The sequence below is a fragment of the Elaeis guineensis genome, chromosome 2 (genome assembly GCF_000442705.2).
Source record: "Elaeis guineensis isolate ETL-2024a chromosome 2, EG11, whole genome shotgun sequence".
Lineage (NCBI taxonomy): Eukaryota > Viridiplantae > Streptophyta > Magnoliopsida > Arecales > Arecaceae > Elaeis > Elaeis guineensis.
The window spans coordinates 110388119-110411847 of NC_025994.2; the positions used below are offsets into that span (position 1 = coordinate 110388119).

The window sequence follows — 23729 nt, forward strand, 5'->3', positions numbered from 1 at the left end:
TAGAGACGACGACAATATTATTATGAGGGGTTTGGATCTCCTTTACATCATTTTCAAAAAAAGAAGTAACATCTTTAGTTCTATATCTTTTGAGGAACGGATCATCAGTGCTAGGTAGGACACCAGATATCATATTGATAATACTAACAGTTGGTCAGTTGTGATCATCAGAAGTTCTTTCTACTGGAGGCCTATATTCTCCAATTTTGGCTGGTCTGATATATTTATCGAGATAACCCAGGTGCACCAAGGTTTTTATCTCATCTCATAGCTATCTGTATTTCTCAGTGTCATAGCCATGATCTCTGTGGAAGCGGCAATATTCCATTTGTCTCTCTTTTCTGAAGAGGCCTTCAAGGGACCAGGCCTTTGAAGATATCTCTCCCCTTTAATTTTTATCAGAATCTAAGCTCGAAGAGCGGACAGAGGGGCATAAGAATTAAAGCGTCAAGGTAGGCTTTTTGACCTCAAAATTTTTTAGGATTGACTTGAATTTTTAGTCTGCTCATCATTCTCCTTCGATCATTTTTTTCTATTTTTATCCTTTTTTTCCTATCTTAAGATAGCCTCCTTTTCCTCGATCTGGACGTATTTACGCACTCAGTCAAGCATCTCATCGTAAGTATTCAAAAAGTTTTTATTCAGAGAAAAAAATTAGATGGTTGCTTTGGAGTCCCCTCTTCAAAACAGATATGGCAACTGATTCATTAAAATTTTTACTTCTAGGATGGCCGCATTGAAATGAGTCACGTACTTTCGGAGATCTTCTCCTTCTTGTTGCTGAATAAAGAAAAGACTATTCACATGCCTCAAATGAGGTTTGTTAGTATCAAAATAAGTAATAAACAGCCTCTCAAGCTGCTTAAAAGAAGAAATCAACTTTTATGGGAGTTTGAAAAATCAAATCCTCGTCATCTTCTTGAGGGTTGCAGAAAAAGCAATATACAATAAAACATCAGAAGCCCCTTGTAAAGCTATGAGGGCCCTATAACCCTTGATATGATCCATCGGATAGCAGAGCCATCAAAAGTCTTAAGGGCAAGCATCTTGAATCGGTTCAAAACAGGTTCACTCAAGATCTCATAAGAGAATGGAGATCGAAGATTGAAGCTATTTTTATTCTGAGATCGACCTCCTATCTGGAGCTCCATTAGATGTCTTTCAAGATCTAGGACTTTGTGCTCTAGGTCACTCCCTCTTTGAACTTTCAAAGTACTAGGGACAAATTCGCTGTCAACCTCATCAATGAGGTATTCATCTTGATGGGCTGGTTGAGGGTTGTATTGGGATGAAACATTTGGGGGAGGAATTTCTTTCGACGGTTGCTCCTTCTTTTAAAACATTGAATAGCTGCTGTCAGGACTTGGATTTGCTGAATAAGAAAGCTGAATTGCTGAGGATCAACGATAATTAGTTGCTGTGGTGGCGCCTCAAGTGTTCCTTCTTCTGAAGCGGAGGGAGAGGGATACTGACCTCGTGTTTTAACCATCTTTTTCACAAAAGAAATCAGAACGTCCCTTCCTCTAGCGCCAATCTGTTGCTGCAGAGCTTAAAATCTGAAGTAGAGTAGATCAACTAGAGTGAAATCGGGCTGGAGTGATCCTTGCGACTTGATGGAAACTCTTCCAATTTGCAAAATCAATCAAGAAACTAGATGGAGATCCTTCGGTTCTTGACCCTCTGATGTTTAAGTCAATTCGAGCCTTGAGAACAAGGATGGAAAAAAGTGGAAAGGCAAAAAAGATTGAGTGGAACTGAAAGAGAATTGGATAGAAGCCAAGAATCTGATTTAATTTTCTACCAACAGAGTCTCCTTTAGTTGTAGAGAGCAGAACTTATCGATGGAGGATCCTTAACCCTTTATTTATAGAGGGGTTGAGAAAATCGTTTCAGAGTTTGTTAGACCATTAGAGAAGTTTGTTAGGTAGTTAGAGAGCCATTTGTAAGTGAGCTGGCTTACAGCTGTGCATATGAGCTGGACATAAGATCGTGACTAGCTGTGGCTTGATTGAGGAAACCACTATGGACGTTCGAAGAACGATTAAGTTCGTCACTATCATAGTTCACCTTGATAGATGATCGGGATGAAATAGAGATGTCCTAATTCCTCCTAAATAAGAAGGCATCGGAGTTTAGGTCGGTAGATATCCAACTTACATTTCTATCGGGATGAAATAGAGATGTCCTAATTCCTCCTATATAAAAAGGCATCTGGATTCAGGTCGGTAGATACCCTGACCTGAATATTTTTTTATTAGCTAAAACGTCATTCGGTCAGTACATAAGGATGTTCTTTATTCAGATCGGTGAAATACTGAGTTGAATCTACTAACCGATAAATTAGTCTGCTGGAATCTGATGCTTTCAAATTGATATCTTTTTGATCTCGTATGATGATGCTACGTGTCTTGAGTTTAGTTTAATGCATGGACATATGGTGGGATTATCAGGATATTGATGGGGCCAAAATGTATGGTGGTGGATTGACATGGCACTAGCTAAGATTAATTTTTTTTAGTTCTCGAAGAAACTACTGAAGTCAATCACATAATGCATGAAAAGTTTATGTAGTTTTACTATAAAATTTTTTTCAGTAAATATCATTATGTCGCTCCACTCAAATATTTAAATCCTTCATTCATCTATAAAAAAAATTGTCGCCTTCTTTCTTATTTTAAATGATCGATGATTGGAGAATCTACCATAGTTTATGAGAATATATAGCAATCAATAGATTAATAAAAAATAATATATTTTATTAAAAAATAAAAAAAGTGATAAAAAAAGAGCAAAATAACGCTAAATATTTCTCCAATTAGCCATCATATTCATAAAAAATTATGAACAATTGAACAGTTTTTGATTAATTTATTGTTAACATACGATAATTTCAGATTCATTGTTTCTGTAGCCTACGCGCAAGCTCCGGGTTCCCACACTGAAGGCCGCTTAGACTCCTCAAATATCCTATTAGACGGCAAGGGGGCTTCGCGGCTTGACCTCCATGAAAGCCTTAACCCGATTCTCTCTCCCTTCTACACCGCCGCGCTGCGGCTGCCCCAACCCCAACCACCCAAATCCACCTCCCAACCATCTCTCCTTCGCCTCCACCTCCTTCGCCGCCGCCGCTTCCCTCTCTGCCTCCGCCCAACCCTCCCCGGAGAAGCCCCCCGTGGTGGTAGTGGGCTCCGCTAACGCCGACATCTACGTAGAGATCGACCGCCTCCCTCGCGAGGGCGAGACCGTCGCTGCCCGCACTGGCCAGACTCTCGCCGGTGGCAAGGGTGCCAACCAGGCCAGTTGCGGCGGCCGCCTCGCCCACCCCACCTACTTCATCGGCCAGGTTGGGGATGATGCTCACGGTCGCCTCATCGAGGACGCCCTCAGCTCCGGCAACGTCCGCCTCGAACACCTCTCCCGCGTCGCCGGCGCCCCGACCGGCCACGCCATCGTGATGCTCCAGTCAGATGGCCAGAACTCCATCATCATTGTCGGCGGGGCCAACATGAGCTGCTGGCCGGACGACCCCAGGGAGGAGGACTTGGAGGTGATCCGGAGGGCTGGGGTGCTGCTGCTGCAGCGCGAGATTCCTGATCGGGTCAATATCCAGGTTGCTCAGGTAGTTCGATTGTTTGTAAGAGGATTGAATGCCAGAGATTGGATTTTTTTTCGATTTGGAATGGCTTCATTTGAAGGAATCTGTCATATTTTCCAGTTTTTTTTTTTTTAATAAGAAAAAAGAGGATTGCTGCAAAAGATCAGTCTTTTCCTCCAGATTTTAAGAGGATAAATGCAAGCGATTAGAATTTTTATTTTTCATGTTTTCCCATTTCATTTTTGGATCAAACAGGAATGGGGAGACTACTCTCTCTCCTCAACCCCCACACCAACCAACGCCCGGGGTCTTTATCATTGTTAATATAAGAATTAACTGGAAAGTGATAACAAATATCTCATGAAATTAAAAAGGAATAAGTGTGTGGAAGTTGAGTAGGCTTTGATTGCATGTTATTTCTTAGTACCCCTGCTAATCAAGCTCTAACTATTTAATTTTCTAATAATTGCAGTACAAAAAGGTGGAGAGAGCTGATATTTGATCATAGGTTTGCCCAGCAGCCTTGGATCTGATAACCAAACATACACTTCTAATATTTCAAATGGGCAGTTTTCTGGTTAGATCCAGATGAGCCAACTACATTCTTATCATCAAGATGCTTGCAGATGCAAGTGATTTTTCAGGACTCTGATGAACATAGTATTGTAGATTGCTCCACATTTTATTTTTCCTTTTTTTTTTTTTTTTTGAGGTGAAGGGAGGTGTGAACACCACCCTGCTTTTATTAAAAAGTGCTCCACATTTTATTTTTCACGATCATTTCTTTTCAGCAAGCTAATTGACCTTCATATATTTTTATATTTTTATTAATAAGTTTCAATTTCTTTACTCTTTTTTCTTTTAGACAAATCCTTTAGGCCCTAAATTTTTACTCTGACTGAAGTAAGTCTTAGGAACCTGAGATGTCTCAAATATTTTCATCTTTTTACATACACTGATATTTAGTAAAGAAATTCTGCATTTCTGGAATAACACCTTCCTTTCTTTTATAGTACTGGTCTGTGCATGCGCTAATGTTAGTTGAATCTTGAATATCTTCAGGTTGCAAAAAGTGCAGGTATTCCAGTTATTCTAGATGCTGGAGGGGTGGAAGATCCTGTTCCCAAGGAGCTCTTCAACTTTGTGGATATTTTCAGTCCAAATGAAACGGAGCTGGCACGCTTGACGGGAATGCCAACAGAGACATTTGAACAGATCAGTCAAGCTGCTAATAAATGCCATAAAATGGTAAGATGAATGCCTAAGCATCATTTGCATTAGGACGATATTAGTGTTATCTCTTTTGTCTTATCAATACTAAAGTTGATAATAAGGTTTTATAGCAAATGTCTATGTGCTGCAAAGAGATGTCTCTACACATTTGAAACGTTCCATACTTTCTGTCTTCTTTGTGCCTGATTTTCAATTTAGTTGGATTCATTATGCTTCTGTGCTGACAAGGACTAGAATAAATAACAGTGAATCTTCAAAACTGATCTGGTTTCATGCCCAAGGTGATTTTCTTACACATCTAAATGCAATTGATGTTAAAATCCTATAAGAATTGAATGAACCTGATCTTTTTCTCCTCGTGAAAAGATTAATGGTAGAGACACCAAGAGGAGAGGAAGACATGAACATTTAACCAGTATAGTGTTATTACATGTTTAAAGGAACACTATAATGCCCACAAGCTAGATATGGCTTACACATAGAAATGCAACTGATATTAAAATTCTATGAGAATCGGAGGGACCTAATTTTTTCCTGCACTTGAAAAAATTAATGGTAGAGACGCCAAGAGAGGAGGAAGATATAAATACTGTATAAGTATTCTGATAGTGTTAATGCATGTTTTGAGGGAACACTATAATGGCCACAAGCTACATAAGGAGAGACTCTGGAAATTTTGGTGGTAGTTTTTTCGCCCATCCTGACCATCAAAGGTTAGAAATCTTTGGCACTTGCTAATACATGTTAATGGCATATTGAAATAGTAGAAAAAACTAAAATGTACTTGCGAAAAAGTTCTTTTGGAATCATTTGAACTAGAGCAAAGTAGATGAAGTGAAACTTATGGAAAAATCGCAGTATGAGGAACAAGGGACTGGTTTAGAATTTACAATCAAGAGACTTGTCAAATAAATGAGTGCTGCTTCTTGATGAATGGGAATGGATGAGGATATCTCAAAGAGGATTACAACAATGTTGATAAAATATAGTTTTACCCCTTGAAGAGTTATGCCGACGTCAAATATCATTTAATCTGACAAACACTTCATAATCAATAAAATAGTATGCATACTATTCACCCCCAGAAAAGGGGGTGGATCATTCTTCTATCGCTAAATGATGCTGCTCTGTATTTACTCAGATGTCAAAACTTAGGTATGGAGGACCTTATCGTACACACAAGCTTTAGCGGTAGATTAAAATATTGCATTCTTATGCCAAAGAGTCCTACTTTTAAATAGACAATCACCAACAATCATTCACATTTGGAGTACAAAGTATCAAATCCTTGCATAAGTTGACTACTGCTTTCAATTCAAAATTTTCTTCGAATAACTTATCATATATTTGATATTTTTTTCCTAAAAAGAAAGTTATCGGTGTCCATTCTCATGCCTTGATTAGTTCTCAGCAACACATCCTTTGGTGTGCTTAACGCTTTAGCCTACATTTTTTTTCCTTTAGTATATCATATAATAGACATTTCATTCAGCATGGCTTATTGAGTTGCCTTACGGTGGCCACTTGCCAACCCAAAATCATGTCCTCCTTACAATTTCTTTTTCAAAATATGGTTTTAATAATAGTTTTCAACAATGTTTAATATTCCTTTGTCCTTATGGTCTTTGATTCTTATTCTTTTAAAATAGCTTCTGACCCAGTTAAGGCAGACTAGTTGTCAGATGAACATGACACAGACCCGGTTACAATTCCCATGTCTAGTAGTGTAATGTCTTTCACAAAATTCATCTGTCTTGTAGGTGTCATCAAGTACATAAGAGCATAATGTTGTTTCAGAAACACCACAGATATCATGCTGAACGTTGTTCTTAATGATATAAATTAAACATTACATTTAATGGTCAGAAGCCTGAAATTCTAAAGCAGCCACCTGTCTTGTGCACTGTATCAGGGAGTTAAACAGATCTTAGTGAAACTTGGGGCAAAGGGATCAGCTCTATTTGTTGAAGGGGAGGAACCGATTAGACAACCTATAATTCCTTCTGCAAAAGTTCTTGATACCACTGGAGCTGGCGATACCTTCACTGCAGCGTTTGCCGTGGCTATGGTTGAGGGCAAGCCCAAGAAAGAATGCATGAAGTTTGCTTGTAAGAACAAACATTGCAGTCCTTAGAATTTGATTCTTTTTTAATCTTCATGCGGCTCACAATCTTTGGGTTATAATTTTTCAGCTGCAGCAGCCTCTTTGTGTGTTCAAGTGAAGGGGGCCATCCCAAGCATGCCTGCTAGGGCTGCAGTTATGGAGCTTCTTCAATCTATCCAAGTGGAGGACATCATGAAAATAAGTGATTGACAAAATTGAGTGTCCCACTTTAAAAATAAACTTGCACTCACTGTCCTCCTTTTGTTTCTTGGAATTATTTGACACTGAATGTCTGGAAGCTGTTAGATGTACTGATGTGCACTTCCCTTTGATTCACCATCAGCTTATGGTTTCCATAAGTTACTTCAGAGATTCTATCGCTGCATGGCAATTAGGAGCAGCTTTGTTCAGTTACAACTTTCAGTACTTTGATTGCAGGATGCATTAATCTTCAGGGTCATTAAGACAACATGTCTTAACAGCTAGTTATTGCTAATTGTCAAAGGGTGTGCGCTCTTCAGGTTAGTTTGTCTGGCATTGCATATTTAAGTGTGTCCTCCATCCATTATTTGCTTAGCAGACCATTAATCCAGTAAAACTTCTACTGTTAACTTTCTTTTGAGTCTCTTTGTCCTCTGTGAGAGTCCCTTTGATGCTCATAATGGGTAGTGCCCTTAAGATGCATCATTTTAACCAAAGTTCCAATGCATGTGTCTTCATAGCCTGTTTTTTATCTCCTTTAAAATGTGTGTTGACAGCAGATAATCAAAGCCTTTAGTATGTACCCTTGTCATTTGTGGATGGGCAATTGCTGATGCACCTCCTTTTTCTTCCTTGACATTATTCCTGGAATCATATTAGAAATGGAAACTAACTGAATATGCCTATGTTGTTATGCAAAGTATTAGTCACAGAATATATCCTTGAATCAAGTAATCAGTTTTTTGTTTTTTGACTCATAAGTCCTTCACTTTTCAGTGCATCTGAACTTTTGTTGTTGGATTTTTCTATGTTGTGCTACCAAATCCCACTTACAATGATACTGAAGGCCATGACCATATATTTTTTAATACTTGTGAGTCATGCTCAGTCATGGTTATCACCAACTGTTCCATGTTTTTAAAAGAAATAATAAAGGGTTTATTGTTGGCTAGAAACTCTTTTAAAAGCCTGAGTTCTTGCCTTGTTTGGTGGGTTTGCAGACCAATTACTGAGATTGCCTGACCAATTGGAGGCATCACAATTGTTGCATTTAACACAGATAATCGACAGGCAAACCTGCATCTTTTTGCAATTTCGGCTATTGAATATACGCATGCAATGGCACAGCTCTAGCATGGAGGTAATTCTTCTGAATGTAAATAGCTGGCTCCGTTGCTGCAACACCCTGTAACGACAAGGATTCTTATTTGTAAACAACTCTCGGAGGGTTTGCCTTTTAGGGATTAGAAACATTCTTGGTTTGTGAGTCTAAAATGAGTTCATATTGCCATAATGAATATTACTTACTCCACCGGTGTTTCTTGAAATGACTGCCCTAGGCAAAACTGATTTTTTGATGGATTACAACTGTCAAGAAGTATCTAACTTCTTTGCTTCTTTGTAAACCCTTGATCACTGGAAAATTTTTAGGAGTTAGTTAGAATTTGAACTGATGCATAAATGCCTTATCATAAAATTTATCGCATGATGAATGGAAAACTAAGAGCTTGGTGGGGTAGAAAGCCATGAAAATTTTGTTTGGATCTGATAGAGTGATGTCTGACACTATCTGGACTCTTTTTGGTTCAAACATGATCCTCTCTTTCTGAGACATGTCTCATATATTGGTGTTTCTTCTTTCATTCTTGTGACAAAATAAGCTCGTTTACTGTTAACCTGTTATCCCTCTTGGCCATGTACATAATTATGCTGCAGAAATTTATTAAGAGACTATTTAAATAGGTTTGGGCTGTAATTAAGTCGTGATTGAAGACTCAGGCTAGTTTTAAAGCAAGGTGAACTCTGAACAATATAACAAATTCCACAGGTTCTTTGGTAATTCAGTCCATTATAGCTTCCACTTGAGTTTCTAAAATATTTTTTATACGGTCTTCTTATTATGGATTCAATAGAAACAGTTTGGTGAGCTAAAAACTGTTACTCTAGTGTATTATAGAGACAGATAGCCTTCTTCTCTGACAAACAATTAACTACCAGTATAACAAAAAGCAATATGCCTTTAATAAATGACTATAATTTATCTAGAGTTACGAAGCTCAGAATGCATACAGAATTATAGGTATATACGTCTCTGGTTGTGCTGTTCTGGCATTTCCAAGAAATTAAAACATATACTCACAATGTTTAAGCGGTTGAAGCCATCAAAATCCGGTTTGTTTTTCCCAAAGCATTCTAAAACCTCTTCTCTTGCACCAACCTGCCAGCTTGGGTGCATGCTCAAGACAACCATTGTCCATGTAGGTAACACGGAACGTTGTCTCCTGCCCTGCAAAGTAGAAAAGTTTACACTCTTCAATCACCTCATCGGGAGTCATCTCAGTGTTCTTGGAGTTTCCATGTTCTTGGAAGTGTTTCAAATTAGATTCCATCATCAAGCCCAATAAGTCATCGTTACTAGCTTTGTCCATTCTTGTAGTCTTCTCCCTCTTCTCAATTATGCCTCCTAGGAGTGCTCGAACCTCTCTATCAATTTCTTTTCTTCTGTTGTTCGTTGGGGTAGGCAGAAACCAGTATAACATACAATAATTGCGAGCTTCATGAATGAACTGAGTGTTTATTGGCATCACCTGGTGCATAATTATGCAATAAGGTTTCTCAAAAAAAAAAAAAAAAAAAGTAATGTGAAATGCAACTTCGGCACTGTCACGTAGCCGATTCCAACGGTATACCATGTATCAATGAGCATCGGTAGGGGGCCTATTTTGGAGACTCAAAATGCTGATTGCAAGAGTGAGAGATTCTCATGGATCATTAGAGCAAAATACTGCATTTTTATAATTCCAATCTAAATAAAGGGGTAGCAGCTATTTTCCTTCTAACTAAATAAAATCAAGAGGTTAGAAACTTGTGTACATGAGACCTGGAATATGCAGAGACTGAGCTGCCGGAATAAAATGTCCAGCTTGCTCTGCTTGAAGTTGGAAAATCTGTCTTCCTTCCTCGTAGCTGCTACCAAATGCTGTTCGGGAGATGACATTTCCAATACAATTCTGAAGCTCAGGCCAAACATCTAATTCATGGTATCCCAAAGAACCAATTGATTTCTCCCATCTCTACCACCAATTTGCTGCAGTGAGCAGATAATGCTGGTAGCATGCACTACATGGACGAAAAGAAAACAAATTATTGAGGCAGAAATTATGCAAAGAAAAAAAAGGAAGTGGTATAACCTCATAATATCTTATATAGATCCGTGGGCATGTTTGAAATGTGATCACGAATCACTTTCAACTTTTCCATATGGAAAGCAGGGTTTAGAATTTTTCTGTTTTGCCCATTTTTCACCTTCATAATTTGCAAGTCCCGTGGCTAACAACCGTCCAAAAAGGCTTATCTCTGGCTCCTCAGAGTGGCCAAACCTGCTGGACAAAACTTCCCTTGCTAACTCGGAATTCATAATTAAACCAAGTGATAGAAATTTTACCAACAGAAAATTCTTTGTACGCTAACCATCCTGTAAAAAATCCGACGTGAAGTGTATCATTTTATTTTATTAAATAAAATTATTATTTTTCAATATATATTTAATATTAATAATATTATTTTTTGATTTAAAATTATATATATATATATATATATATATATATATATATTTTTTTTTTTTTTTAATCTAAATACGGGTTGGACTTAGACGTGTCAGTCCATGATCCAGCGGAACCGCTTCCCTACTCCAGCCAAACCGGCAGGCTAGAAATCCATGCTCTGCCTAACCGGAGTCGGGACGGGCGCAGCCCCTAACGTTGCGCAGGTCGGTGGCCAGTAGGGGGCGCTTTCTTCATAATTACAAGGAGCGAACGGGAGGAGAGAGCAAAGCATAGAAAACCCTACTCCAACCCTCTCTTCTTGTCAAGGATAAACCTCTCTAACCTGAAGTCCAAGAACCCCTCGACCCGTGCGTTCTCCGGCTACCGGTGTCCATCTTTCTCTACTTTCCTTTTTTTTTTTTTTCCTAATTTCAAACCCTAATCGAGAAATTTTCGGGTCTTATATCTTACTCAACACAATCCTCTTTATTCCTCTCATCTATTTCTTTCCCCTAATCCAGAGCTCTATCTTTGCCTTTAGTAATTTGTTGGATGGATTCCGGCATCGTGAACGGGGGTGCATCATCTGATGATATTCTTCGTGAGATTGAGAGGCTGGAGGCGGAAAAGAAGGAAATCGAGAACCGAATTCTTCTGCTCCAAGCGCAGCTGAACAACAAGACTGCTCCCGATGCTTGTAGGAAGGAGGATGACACCGACAGATTTCCAAGGCCCCTCGTCAATTCTCTCCGTAATGGTGAGGTTTCTGGTGAAGGCTTGAGTGCGGATATGATCTACAGATACAGCCGCCATCTATTGCTCCCTGATTTCGGAGTCGAAGGTTTCAATTTTCTTTTCCTCTTTTACCCCTGCAATTATGTTCTATCATTTTGATGCTTTTGAATGCAAAGATTTGGTTTTACGTCACAATTTGCTGGGGGCAGAGGTCTGCGGTTTAGTACATAGCATGTTAAGTTTTACTCCATAATTGCTTCTTGGGTTAGTCATGGATACATCATATATTTGTTAATAATAGAAAATTCTTGATTATTGTAAGTACTTAAGATTTATTTGAAGAATCATTAGGCTAAGTAAAAAATCTAGATTCTAGAATAATTTGAGAAGTTCTCAATGATTAAGATAAACTTGTTATTGTGCTTTCTATTAGATAAAAAAGGGCTCCTCTGAAATATTTGAACTTGTAAAGATAGACAGATAGATCCACTGAATAGACTTCTTGATCATTATTCGAGTTCTACATTTTGATGTCTTGGCTGGAAGAATTTTTGGATCTTGTTTAATGTTAAGTTGATATGAAACATCCTAGAGAGGAAATAAAAAATCTGTTCAAATTGGTAATTTTATTTATATATGTAATGCAGGGCAACTAAAACTCTTGAAGTCTTCCATCTTGGTGGTTGGAGCAGGAGGGTTGGGGTCACCTGTAGCACTGTATCTTGCTTCTTGTGGTGTTGGTATTTTTTTTTCCTGCTCACAATTCATATATTTGACTTCGTAGTTTGATAAATTTTTTTCCATAAACATTGAATTTACTTATATAACAGATTAGTAATCACATGTTCCCCTTTAGTTCCTTATTTTTTTTATTAATTATGTAATATGGCTTTTACTACATTCCTGGTAATCCTTTCCTAAATTTTATTTTTACTAAAATTTTTTATTATTCAAATTAATTTACTTTTTATTTTAAAGTTTAATTTTGGATTCTCATTGTAGGTTGCCTAGGAATAGTCGATGATGATATGGTTGAGCTTAACAATCTACATCGGCAGGTATGCAGATGATAATTTTCCCCCATAACATTCTTTTTACTCTTCCATCTCTCATTCTCTTTTCTGTTAGCCTATGTCAGAAGTTTGTGGACATAAATTTATTCCCCTATAGATAGTATAGGGTTGGCATGAGACAGTCAGGCAGATATGGTCATGCTTATTGTTAACGTAATGAAATTCTTGGTGTAGGGTTGGCAGGAAACAGTCAGGCAGATATGGTCATGCTTATCATGAACGTAATGAAATTCTTGTGCCATATATTGTCATTATGACATATAACAAAGTAAAAGGGCCATTCTAACAAAAAGTATGCACCTGCTTGTTTGCACAGGTTTATGTGCATGCATATGCTATGCAGGGCAGTGTTACAATTCAAACAGAGAGAATGGAAAGTGTACATACTTTGCCCAAATTTATACTTACATTTTCCTATGCACTTAAAAGGGATTAAGGGATTAGGGTATTATTGTAATTTACCTAGGTATCAACTGCATCAATGCTGGCTTATGCTTTAAGTGGCCTGCTTAATTTACAAAATCCTTGCCCTTTAAACTAATGGAGAAAAAAAAAAAAACCATGGGGCGTTTAGATATTTTGGACAGCATAGTTAACCTCTGAGTTTGCTCTGTCTTTGTTGTAATGCTGCTTGCTATTCTAGTTTGCTAGTATCACTCATTGTGCTGATAATACATGGTGCCAAGATACTCTAATGATAAATATGCTGTTGCTTTCTTGTATCTTGGAACTCTGGATAAATTATGTAACATGTTAAAGTTGTAAGACTTGCCCAGGATGGACTTAAGGTAGACATCAGCTTTAGGTGTGTGGCACTTAATTTAGGATTTTGGACTCTCTATTATGGGAATCCAGTTATTGAAACCCACTATAGGAGAGATACATTTTTGAGGCAATCTATAATTGATGATACAATATTTAAAACTTTGGGAGGGCTAGGGAGTTATGTTTGAATTATTAAGCTTTCATAGCTGCTGTCCAAAAATCTGATGTTAAACAAATATTGGTTACCTTGAAGTTAAGGGAAAGAAAGAACTTGTTTTACAAACTCTATGGTTCACATGTACTAGATGGTTTTGGGGTAGGAATTTTATATGCTTGGGAGTGGACTTTCATAGGGTTTAATATGGTGTGCACACTGAAATTTGGGGCCGTGTGCAGATTTTCTGAAGTCTATGAGGAAAAGAATGAAGAGATAAGGGTGAGTGCTCTTTTGCTCTCTCTCATGTTAGTTTGGATTAGGATTATGGTTGTGGTTTGTAGAACGACTACTAAGGTTTGAGATTTGGGTTATGTTTTAGATCCACATATGTCATTGTAGACCAGAATCATTGTCTTACCCTAACTATTTGCCATCAGCTTTATGAGCCCTCATTCATGAAGTTCCTATTAGGGTAGCCCTTGATGCTATTTTTATCTCTTCCACATCCTTTTTCACAACCTTCATCCATTTTAGGGTCTTCCACTCCCCTTTCTACATCTATTAACAAAGATGGGGACCATACATTGCCTCTGCTATCGTTTTCAGTAAACTGTCATTGTATGCTATAGGAATATGTTAGTCTTTTACAGAACTTGTCGACAGCCAATGTTAGGATTAGGATCATGTCATAAATCATAGACAAGGTCTAGTTGGATCAGGAGAATTGGAAACATTAAAATAGGGTTCATGTTGAAACAACATGAAAGGTAAGAAGTATAACTAAATCATGGCCATCATATAAGGATATAAAATGTTCATTTTTCAACAACCATGAGCTCAAAATATCATGCTCAATGGACAAACACTATGTTTAATTAATTAATATAGTTTTTTTTTCACCGTATAAGTTAATATAATGTCTTATTTAAGTTATTTTGAGGGTGAGCGTTGGTGCAATGGTAAGTTTGCTTCATTGCGACCTGGAGGTCATAAGATTGAAACATAGAAACAATCTTTCCACACGCTGGGATCAGGCTGAATACATCTGTCCCTTGCCTGACCTTGCAATGGTGGGAGTGTCATGCATTGGACTGCCCTTTGTTTGAATTATGTGGCCCAAAAGGATATACATAAACATTGGCTGGTTGAACTCTATTTTGGTTAAGAGATTATCTAAGGTATCTAATTTATGAAAATAGTAGAATAGATAACTCTAGGTCTTAGCTCTGGAACAAGTATATCTGTATTCTCTTTCCTAGGAAAATGAAAATTTAAAGGATATTGCTGGTTTGCTGTTCTAGAAGTTTATCGATGATGAATTGGCCATTTTAAACATCAAAGAAATTAATTGATCATAAAAGATTATATGCTTATAACATGACCTAGCTTTGTATAGTACAATCCAAAGGATTGTACATCCATCATCGATATCCTATGATTTAGATGTGGGTCTTATCATCTATACTGATCAAGGGTCATTTGGGGCCGTTAATCTCAATTGTGGATCGTAAGATTTTGGAAAGAATGGTTCCAACTAAACTGCCCATCTCATCTTGTACCTTTGTTTTCTGTCTTCCTTTATAGTGTGTCACCCGTTTTGAACTTTGCAGTTTAGCACACTGAAGATATGTGACCATCATGCTACCTGTATGTCACATAATCTCTATGCTTAACAGCTGAACACTTTTGACCCTCCTTGAGGAAATTTATTACAAATTCTCCAATATCCACTCTCTTTTTGCATAGTTTTCCTCTGGTTCGTATTTTTAAGTTACATAGTTGCCTTTTTGATCATTACATGTCTTCGGTATGACTGACATTTAAATTCAGATCATCCATGCAGAAGCATATGTTGGGAAGTTAAAAGTGAAGTCAGCTGCTGCTGCATGCCGTGCGTATGTGGCCGTTTTTTCCAGCATCATTTAAATTTTTTGATAAGCCTAGCAAAATTATTTCTGACTATTTGACTTTTGATCATTTAGGATCACTATGTTAATTGATAGATTTAATCAAAAATACTTTACAACTGATTCCAGACATCGTTATTGTTATTCAGGATTAACTCTTCTATCAAGTTGGTGGAACACCGAGAAGCTTTGAAAGCAGTGAATGCTTTAGATATTGTGAGCAAGTATCCTTAGAAATATGTAAATCTCAGAAGAAGCAATACTTATAGATGATCTTGGTGTTATCTTGTCTTTACAGATAAGCTATCTTGTTTTCCAAGACTATTGAAATTGAAAAGATATGATGTAGTGGTAGATGCAACAGATAATCTCCCAAGTCGTTACATGATCAATGATTGCTGTGTTTTGCTGGGAAAGGTAAAAATGGTTTGGTTTGGTCTTGTCTGTTGATGCTTAATGAGTAGCAGGATATAATACAATTTTAGAGCTTATTGCATTTTTTTAATTTTTTTTTAAAAATTTGAATTAATTTGTCCATTGGCTTTTCAAATAGTCATTCAGATCCCTGCAAAGATACTTAGTTGTACGTGATGTTTAACTTGGAATTTCTGTATGTTAGATCTAATGCTATGGCTGCATATAGTTCAACCTAGTTAATTGCATATGGTGTGTTTTTCAAGTCTATCTTTGTGGAGCATGATCCATCTTTGTTCAGGAAAACTATGACATTAGACTCATATTTTGTAATTATGAAGTTATGAACTTATTATGCAGGAAAAGTATTACTATTACATCAGACTTTTATGTTTAATAGTTATGAACTTATTATGCATGTAAAATATCACACCACACTTTGTATGTATAGTTGTGCTGAACTGTGGTAGAAGGTTCAGATTTGGGGTTACATTTTCTTTTTCTAGCTTAAGGCTGTGATTTAGGAATTGCAGAACAGCTAAATATATGTTGAAAATCTTAAAAGTCATTATAGAATAACATTTTTAAAAAAGACAAATAATTTTTGCCGTGATTTGTGATATTGTATTTATTGTGCATATCGTATTATTCTTTGATATGCCATTAATCTGCACATAACTTGGAAATTGGAATAACATTAGATGTGGCCCGAGATAGGAATACTTGGCAAATGAGGATCCATAAAGTCGACCCCAGATAGTTTGGAAAAGAACAAGTGTTTATGATGATGATTATAATGGTACCACGAAGCTTTACTTTGGCATTCATATGGAGTAGCACGATGGATTTGTTCAAATGCATGGATTCAAAAACTGCCGGAATGGGATTGTACTGTTGGTGTTGTATTGTTTCTATTGAATCCAGCATTGGTATGGATGCCAGGATGCCAAAACCATCCATACCAGTATATACCGGCCATATTGGTATGTGCAGTTTTAGCAGTGTGTACTGGTTGGCCCCGATCGTTTTTCATTATTTTGATGTTGTCGGCTTTGTTACGTATCCTTAGGACCAGTACCATTACTATTCTGATGGAAAAACAAGTAACTAGAGTTATATGTTTGAATTCATGGTGAATAGCCCATAAAACTATGAATTTGTTTTTGTATCTAAGACAAGATATGAACTGATTTAGTAGAAATCATGTGTTTTGGATCAAATTGTTTTCATGTCATCCTTCACAGGACAAAGCGTTCTATTCCACAGATCAATACATATGATAAATATATGAGATTAGAAAGTTACTATTGTCAGATGATTTATATTACTCCTTAAGGAGGTAAGGGTGAGGGTAGAATACATTCTTGTATTCTATTTTCTGATAATAGGATTTCATAGAATAAGTTCGAAGTCCAAGGGGAAACATACATATTTGAAAGGAAAAGTGCATACTGTTGATACAAAGATGCATGATGCATTTATTTTCCTAATGAATTTGAGAATGTATTCCTCATCAGAAATATAGATGCATCAGAAAACTTAGAACGATTACTTCTGGGCCATACTTCGTTCATTACCTATGTTTCATTTATCAAAGTACATATTATGCTAGTTCATTCTCTGACTGATCCATTTTTCTTCATGTAGCCTTTGATATCCGGTGCAGCACTTGGGTTGGAAGGGCAGGTAGACTTGCTTGTCATAATTAGAGGTCATGAAAAGCTTTTTAAATAGTACTGTCCCAAGAAAAGTCTAATGGATTCAAAATTAAGAATTTTTAACATCAAATGAAAAACGTACAACCTTGAGGTAAAATATATTTATCATTTATGAGAATTAATTGTAGCAATCCCATTTTGCAGCTTACTGTTCATCATCATAATGGAGGTCCATGTTACAGATGTCTTTTTCCAACACCACCACCAACAGCAGCATGCCAAAGATGTTCTGATAGTGGTGTTCTTGGGGTCGGTAAGTTGATTCTTGATGCTGTTGGATGGTTAATTTTGATCTATCAAATGATTAACCAAGATAGTTCATGTTATAAACATAAGAGCAACTAGGTGTGGAAATTAGTTCAGTGCCATTTAAGGATGCATGTTCTATTTTCCATATAACTCTCTTGTATTCATATAGTTTAGACAGTTGTTGTGAAGTTCTTTCATGTCATGTTAATATTGGAATTGTTTCAAGTTGGCCCTTTGGCTTATCTGTTGTCTCTGAAGTTCTTTCATGTCATGTTAATATTTGGAATTGTTTCAAGTTGGTCCTTTGGCTTATCTGTTGTCTCTCAAAGATGAATATAATGCTTCTTCCCTGTCCATCGAGATTCTTGCCATGTGTAGGGGAGCTTTGGTTGCCTTGCTCTCTTCATGTATGATCTTGAATTGTGTAAAGATGGTAGATCATCCTGCTTGCCAGCTGTCCTTTTAGAAGACATGGTAGGCACCAAGATTTTAAAAACCGTCAGAATGGGGCAGTATGAGCGATACAGTTCCAGCAGAAAACCGATATTGGTACCCAGGATGTCAGTACAGGATGCAGTATGAAACTGGAAAAAGCAGGAACATTTCTAAGATAAAATTTGTTAGTGTACATAAACTGCTGATGATGCTATACTGAAACCAAAAGTGCATTACTGCTAATTATGGTGCAGGAAAAGGAAATGGTGTAAGAGGAAGGTATTGTTTAAGATGATTGAAGACAGATACTCCAATTATGTGTGTGCAAAGTTGTTTGTATGGCTTTACGTGAAGCTGGAATTAGGGGTGATAAACAATTTGGACTGCTTGATCTCAGCTAGGACTCTGCTTGTAAAAAGCTCAGTTCAAGGCTGGTCCTAAATGAATCAAGCTTGTACCCACAACCTAGGCTCAAAATTAATTTCAAGCCAAGCCAGAAATAGACCTGGCTTGATCAGCCTGGACATTACATAAGCTTAGATAGTGGCTGCTGGATCTTAGATAGTGGACACACGCACAAGCGTAGATAGTGGCTGCTGAATCTTAGATCTAGTGGATCACAATATTGGTCTTTTCAAGCTTAATAAGCTTAGATAGTGGTTGCCGGATCTTAGATCTAGTGGATCATTTACTGTTCCTTCATCATTCACATACAAATCAAGGACTGCCTCTGCAACTAAATTGCAGGGAAAACATCCTAACAATCACTTGGTTATAAATCGATTTGCAACAAGAATTGAGTCCATTTAGCAGAGGATCTCAGTAGATCGCTGAAAGTCAGTGGAATTGTCCAATCCAGTGTCCAGAATATTTTTGATGAGTTTTTAATTCTAGATCTATGTATAATATAAATTTCTGATTAAAAATCAATCAATCAAGTGGGTAATAAAATGTTGGTAATTTAAGCTCAAGATTATCGTTGAAAGGTTAGATGACTTGGTTATGGACCAGACTTAAATTTTCATCTCAGATGGATCTTCGCATATAAAATTTCTGTATCTTATTTGCAGAATAGGTGAAAAGAAACAAAATAAAAATACAAATGCTATCTTTTTCACTTCATGTTCCACATCTTGCTTTACTGCTCTTGGCCATTTTCACCTAGAATATATAATCATGTCATACATTATTCCATCGTAGTCTAAGGTATATATCCTCCCTTAAGAGCCACCTGGAACTTGGAAAAAGAGCTATCGTTCACCTCACTCTCTCTTTCCTTCCCTTGAAAAAAAAGGACGGTCGCGCACTTCTCCCTCTATGGCCAACATCATCCCATTTACTTTCTTTTTCACATCTAATTTTATTTTTAGATCATCTATTTTTTATTTTACATTTTGTTTGATGTTGTTTCTACTTTATTATTTCATGTTATATGTTTATTTTAAAAATCTTTTTTAGATTTTTATATTTAATATTATTTTTGTTGTTTTAAAATTTTGATTTGTGTTTTTGTTTTCATAAATTTATATGTATCTTTATTTTTGTTCTTATATTTATTTCATTCATTTTATTTTACATATAATGCATTTTCTTCTATCTTCTTTTTTATATCACTTGCTATAATTTCAAATTGATCCTTTTCCCCCTTTGCAATGTATTTTTCACATGGCAGTTTATCTTTTCTATCATAAAATTTTATATTTTCTGTCATGTTTCTTCCATTTCTATTTAACACATTCTTCTATATTTATTTGATATTATTTCTCAACATTTTTATGTATCTTTGGTTTAGACTTTTTGGTATTTTATTATTTTTTCTTCGTTGTTATTTGAATTTATTTTATTGGTTTTTTATAAGTGATCCTTTTTTTTCACTCTCCTAAAATATGTTTTCTTATTTCAGTTTAATTTTTATGTTGTGTTATAATTTTTATTTTATTCTAACTTGTTTTCTTTTTTCTGCATTTAAATTTATATTTTTAGTTATCTTTTTTTACTATTTGTGTATTCATTTTAACTAATAAGTAAAAGGAAAGGCATAACACATAATTTATTAACTTGTTTATATTATCATTATTTTATTAAACATGCATGACATGTGCCTATTTGCTAGTATATATAAGTTTAGATCATGGTTGTTGGATCTTAGATCTAGGGGTTTACAATATCAAAGTCTTTTCAAGCTTGAATATTTGTTTAATTTTCCAATCCATTAAGTGTTAATTCAGATCCAAATCAAGCTTGAATCAAGCTTTAATTCAAGTTTGAGCAAAGTTGGTTCAAGCTTGCATTGATTTTTATCAATTAAGGATTTTCAAGCTGATCAATTATGCTGATGCTTGGCTTGATTTGGGATTAAGTTCGAATTGTGCTCAAAATAGTAGTAAACAAATCAAGTTTTATCTCGACTTTCAAGCTTGAAATTAATTTCAAACCAACCTTGATCATACCTAGGCTTGACTACATCCCTAGTTGGAACTTCTGCTAATTAAGTTTTATGTTCTTTGCACTTAATTGATTCAATTTATTCTTCTTCCCATCAATAATGCTGACACTTTTTTCTTTTTAAATTCTTTTAGATTACTCCATAACTATGAAAAGGGGCTTTCACAGACAGTATCAATTGTCTTATTTTGCAATCCTTAGATGCTAGATGATACATTTATATACTTTGTTATCTCTTCTTTATTTTTATATTTTATTGTTTCTGCCTTCTTTTCTTTCAAACTTTATTCTTAATATATAACATGAGTCTATTTTGTGAGATTAGTTCCTGGTGTGATTGGTTGTCTCCAAGCTCTAGAGGCTATAAAGGTTGCTACTGCAGTTGGTGAACCCCTCTCTGGGAGGATGCTGCTTTTTGATGCACTGTCTTCTCGCATTCGGATTGTACGTCACTTGGTTGTTTCCAAACCATGATTCTGTCTTAAATTTTGATTTTTCATATTTATTTCATGCTATTTTCGTATGTCTAAATGATTATTCCTTATTTATAAATCATCTAATAACCAGTTTAGTTCAATTTCTAAACCTGTTTGAACTTCACATACTATGAAATTTCACAGGTCAAGATGCGAGGAAGATCATCACATTGTGTTGTTTGTGGAGAAAATGCTGCGTTCACACAACAAAACTTTCAAAATTTTGATTATGAGTGCTTCACTCAATCTCCGATGTCTGATCGGGTAACTTGCTTCTCTTGTAGACATCCTGACAAGATACAGTATCATCCATTTGGATATATTGTTAAATGTAGCTTCTTATGTTTCTATAAAATAGAGTTGGTTGATTTCTTCGTAGTTCCTAGGTAACTGCCATGTCATAATTCATTGATAGGTAACTGCCATGTCATAATTCATTGATAGGTACTACCATTTGTTGGAAACCTTTCTTTTTGTGCTTGCTATCTATTACCATGGAATAGTTATGGAAACAAGAACTCATCATTTTGCAATAGTCATCATTTTGCAATGCTCTATCCGGTATTTCTAGTTCCAGCATCTTTCTACAGTGGAGTTGTTTCTTCTTCTTTCATGTATTATTTTGAATTTTGCTTATCAGATGATATAGCTCAGTTAAAAGGCCAGCATATTGCACGTGCAATTGCATGTTGAATACAAAACCACATCAATACTGAAACGCACAATGTCTTTGGTATATGTGCTTGGAAATCCTTTCTATCTTTTGTATATATGCTTGGAAATCCTATCTGTCTTTAGTATAGGATATGTTTGATGGTTATATATAATGTGTATAATAGGTAAACCTCGTATTTGACTCATCTCTGCAAGACAATATGCTAAATAATTTGGACTATGCATGTAGTGTGAGATTGATGCATTATGTATGTATATGTGAAGGATAATTATCGTGTTGATCTGTGTTGTTTTATGCTACCTACTTGTGCACAAGACACCTAGCATCATACAAAGGCAGTATTGACTTGAACCGTGGTATATTGCAGTGGTATGCAATGGTGCAGATTGATACAATATGGCCCAGATTGATACAATATATTGTTAGATTTCTCATTAATATAATGTTAGTAAGGACACTCATTGGTTAGTGACAAAGGGGGGCAGAGTTTGAAATGGAAATAGACCAATGTTGGTAGTTTAGGGATGTATCTGAGTCAGATTAGGTTTTCTTTACTTGTCTGCTCAATTGTATATATCATGCTCACTGCCAGCTGCATCCTTTTGCCCTCCTCTGCATTCTAGTGAAATTAACAATCTACATTGCCGTTTTGGTTACACATTAAAATAAATGTATTAAAGCATACTGAAGTATGTTAGATGTCAAATGAATTTAAATAGTTACCTTTGTTCATGATAATTTTTAATTGAATGCAGTCAAGCCCAAAGCTGAAGCTGGTTCCAGAGAGTGCCCGGATTAGCAGTAAAGAGTACAAGGAATTAGTTGATAAGCATGAGCCGCATGTGCTGCTTGATGTACGGCCAGCACATCACTTCAAAATTTCTGCAATTCCTGGGTCTGTGAACATCCCACTATCCATCTTGGAAGATAAGCTGCCGACAATTGATTTGGCTCTACGAGAAGCAGGACAGGTTTCAGGCAAACATGCCTCCTTGTATGTAGTCTGCAGAAGAGGCAACGACTCTCAGAGGGCCGTACAGTACCTCAACGGTAATGGTTTCCCTTTGGCTAAGGATCTAATTGGGGGGTTGGAGTCTTGGGCACAAGATGTTGACCGGACATTTCCTATTTACTAGGCAAATAATGCTACTGTATCAATCTCTTCTCTTTCATGAGTATTTATTCTGCGTTGGTTCATGGCTATGGATGGAGATGATATCATAGGTGAGTTCATGTAGATCTTAAATTCATACACAGGCTCAGCCATTTTGCATAAATTTTGCAGGTGGATTAAAAGTGCCTTTGTCAAGATAGAACAAATATCTGTATTCAACATGTGTAATTGTGGATACTGCAAGCAACAATTCCATAAATCAATAAAAGTTATGAATAATATATATTTTGTTTACAGGTGGTAAAATCTATCACCAGTGTGGAACTATCACGAAGTTGTCCTTAACAGTTCGGTTGTTAATGTTTAGGGAAGTGGTAGGCAGTTGCCGGTGACACCTCACTAGAATCTTCAGTACTCTGTATTCGGAGTATCTCATGTTTGATCCGCCCCCATGAGAATTTTAATACAGGGAACTCTGTATTCATACCGTTAGCCATGTTTGAGTTGTATCTTTCACAGAAGAATGATTGATTTTCTTATGTGATCTTAATTGTTGGATCGTATTTTGCATATTTTTCAAAGCATGATGAATCTTCCCGTTCATCTACTGCATGGATCAGAAGTTCATATCATGTTTTGAAATATGTGTGAAAAACAATCCAATGGTTGAGGCCGGGAAACAAGATCAATCATTTTGTTTGCATGAAAGATACAACCTAAGACCGTTGATGACTGGTGTCTTGTTGGCTTCTTAGCAGGGACGGCTACCGTATCTGAGTCAGGTTGCGTATAAAAAGAATGGCTCGGAACAATGTTCTTCTAAGAACCAGACAAACTGTTTGCTGACTGACATCTTCGGTAGTTAGACGAGAATATTAATATTCAGC

At 36.4% G+C, this 23729-nt stretch overlaps 2 protein-coding genes across 9 annotated transcripts; both read left to right on the forward strand.

Moving 5' to 3' along the window:
• The first annotated feature begins 2940 nt into the window (after window positions 1-2940).
• On the forward strand, window positions 2941-7355 carry LOC105048953 (ribokinase). The gene is made up of 4 exons (XM_010928459.4): window positions 2941-3619; window positions 4658-4843; window positions 6741-6936; window positions 7021-7355. The coding sequence occupies exons 1-4, from the start codon at window positions 3005-3007 to the stop codon at window positions 7140-7142; spliced, it is 1119 nt and encodes a 372-aa protein (XP_010926761.1). The 5' UTR covers window positions 2941-3004; the 3' UTR covers window positions 7143-7355.
• Window positions 7356-10813: 3458 nt separating this feature from the next.
• Window positions 10814-23123, forward strand: LOC105048961 (adenylyltransferase and sulfurtransferase MOCS3-2). 8 transcript variants are annotated; one of them, XM_073252675.1, is made up of 12 exons: window positions 10814-11046; window positions 11220-11519; window positions 12061-12153; window positions 12416-12471; window positions 15239-15303; window positions 15465-15539; window positions 15636-15732; window positions 17377-17415; window positions 17592-17700; window positions 20902-21032; window positions 21197-21316; window positions 22484-23123. In XM_073252675.1, the coding sequence occupies exons 2-12, from the start codon at window positions 11231-11233 to the stop codon at window positions 22862-22864; spliced, it is 1455 nt and encodes a 484-aa protein (XP_073108776.1). In that variant the 5' UTR covers window positions 10814-11046; window positions 11220-11230; the 3' UTR covers window positions 22865-23123. The 8 variants fall into 8 exon arrangements, with proteins under 8 accessions (XP_073108776.1, XP_073108777.1, XP_073108779.1 ...); XM_073252676.1 differs by having other exon boundaries at window positions 10830-11065; window positions 11200-11519; XM_073252678.1 differs by having other exon boundaries at window positions 10830-11046; window positions 11200-11519.
• The last annotated feature ends 606 nt before the right edge of the window (window positions 23124-23729 follow it).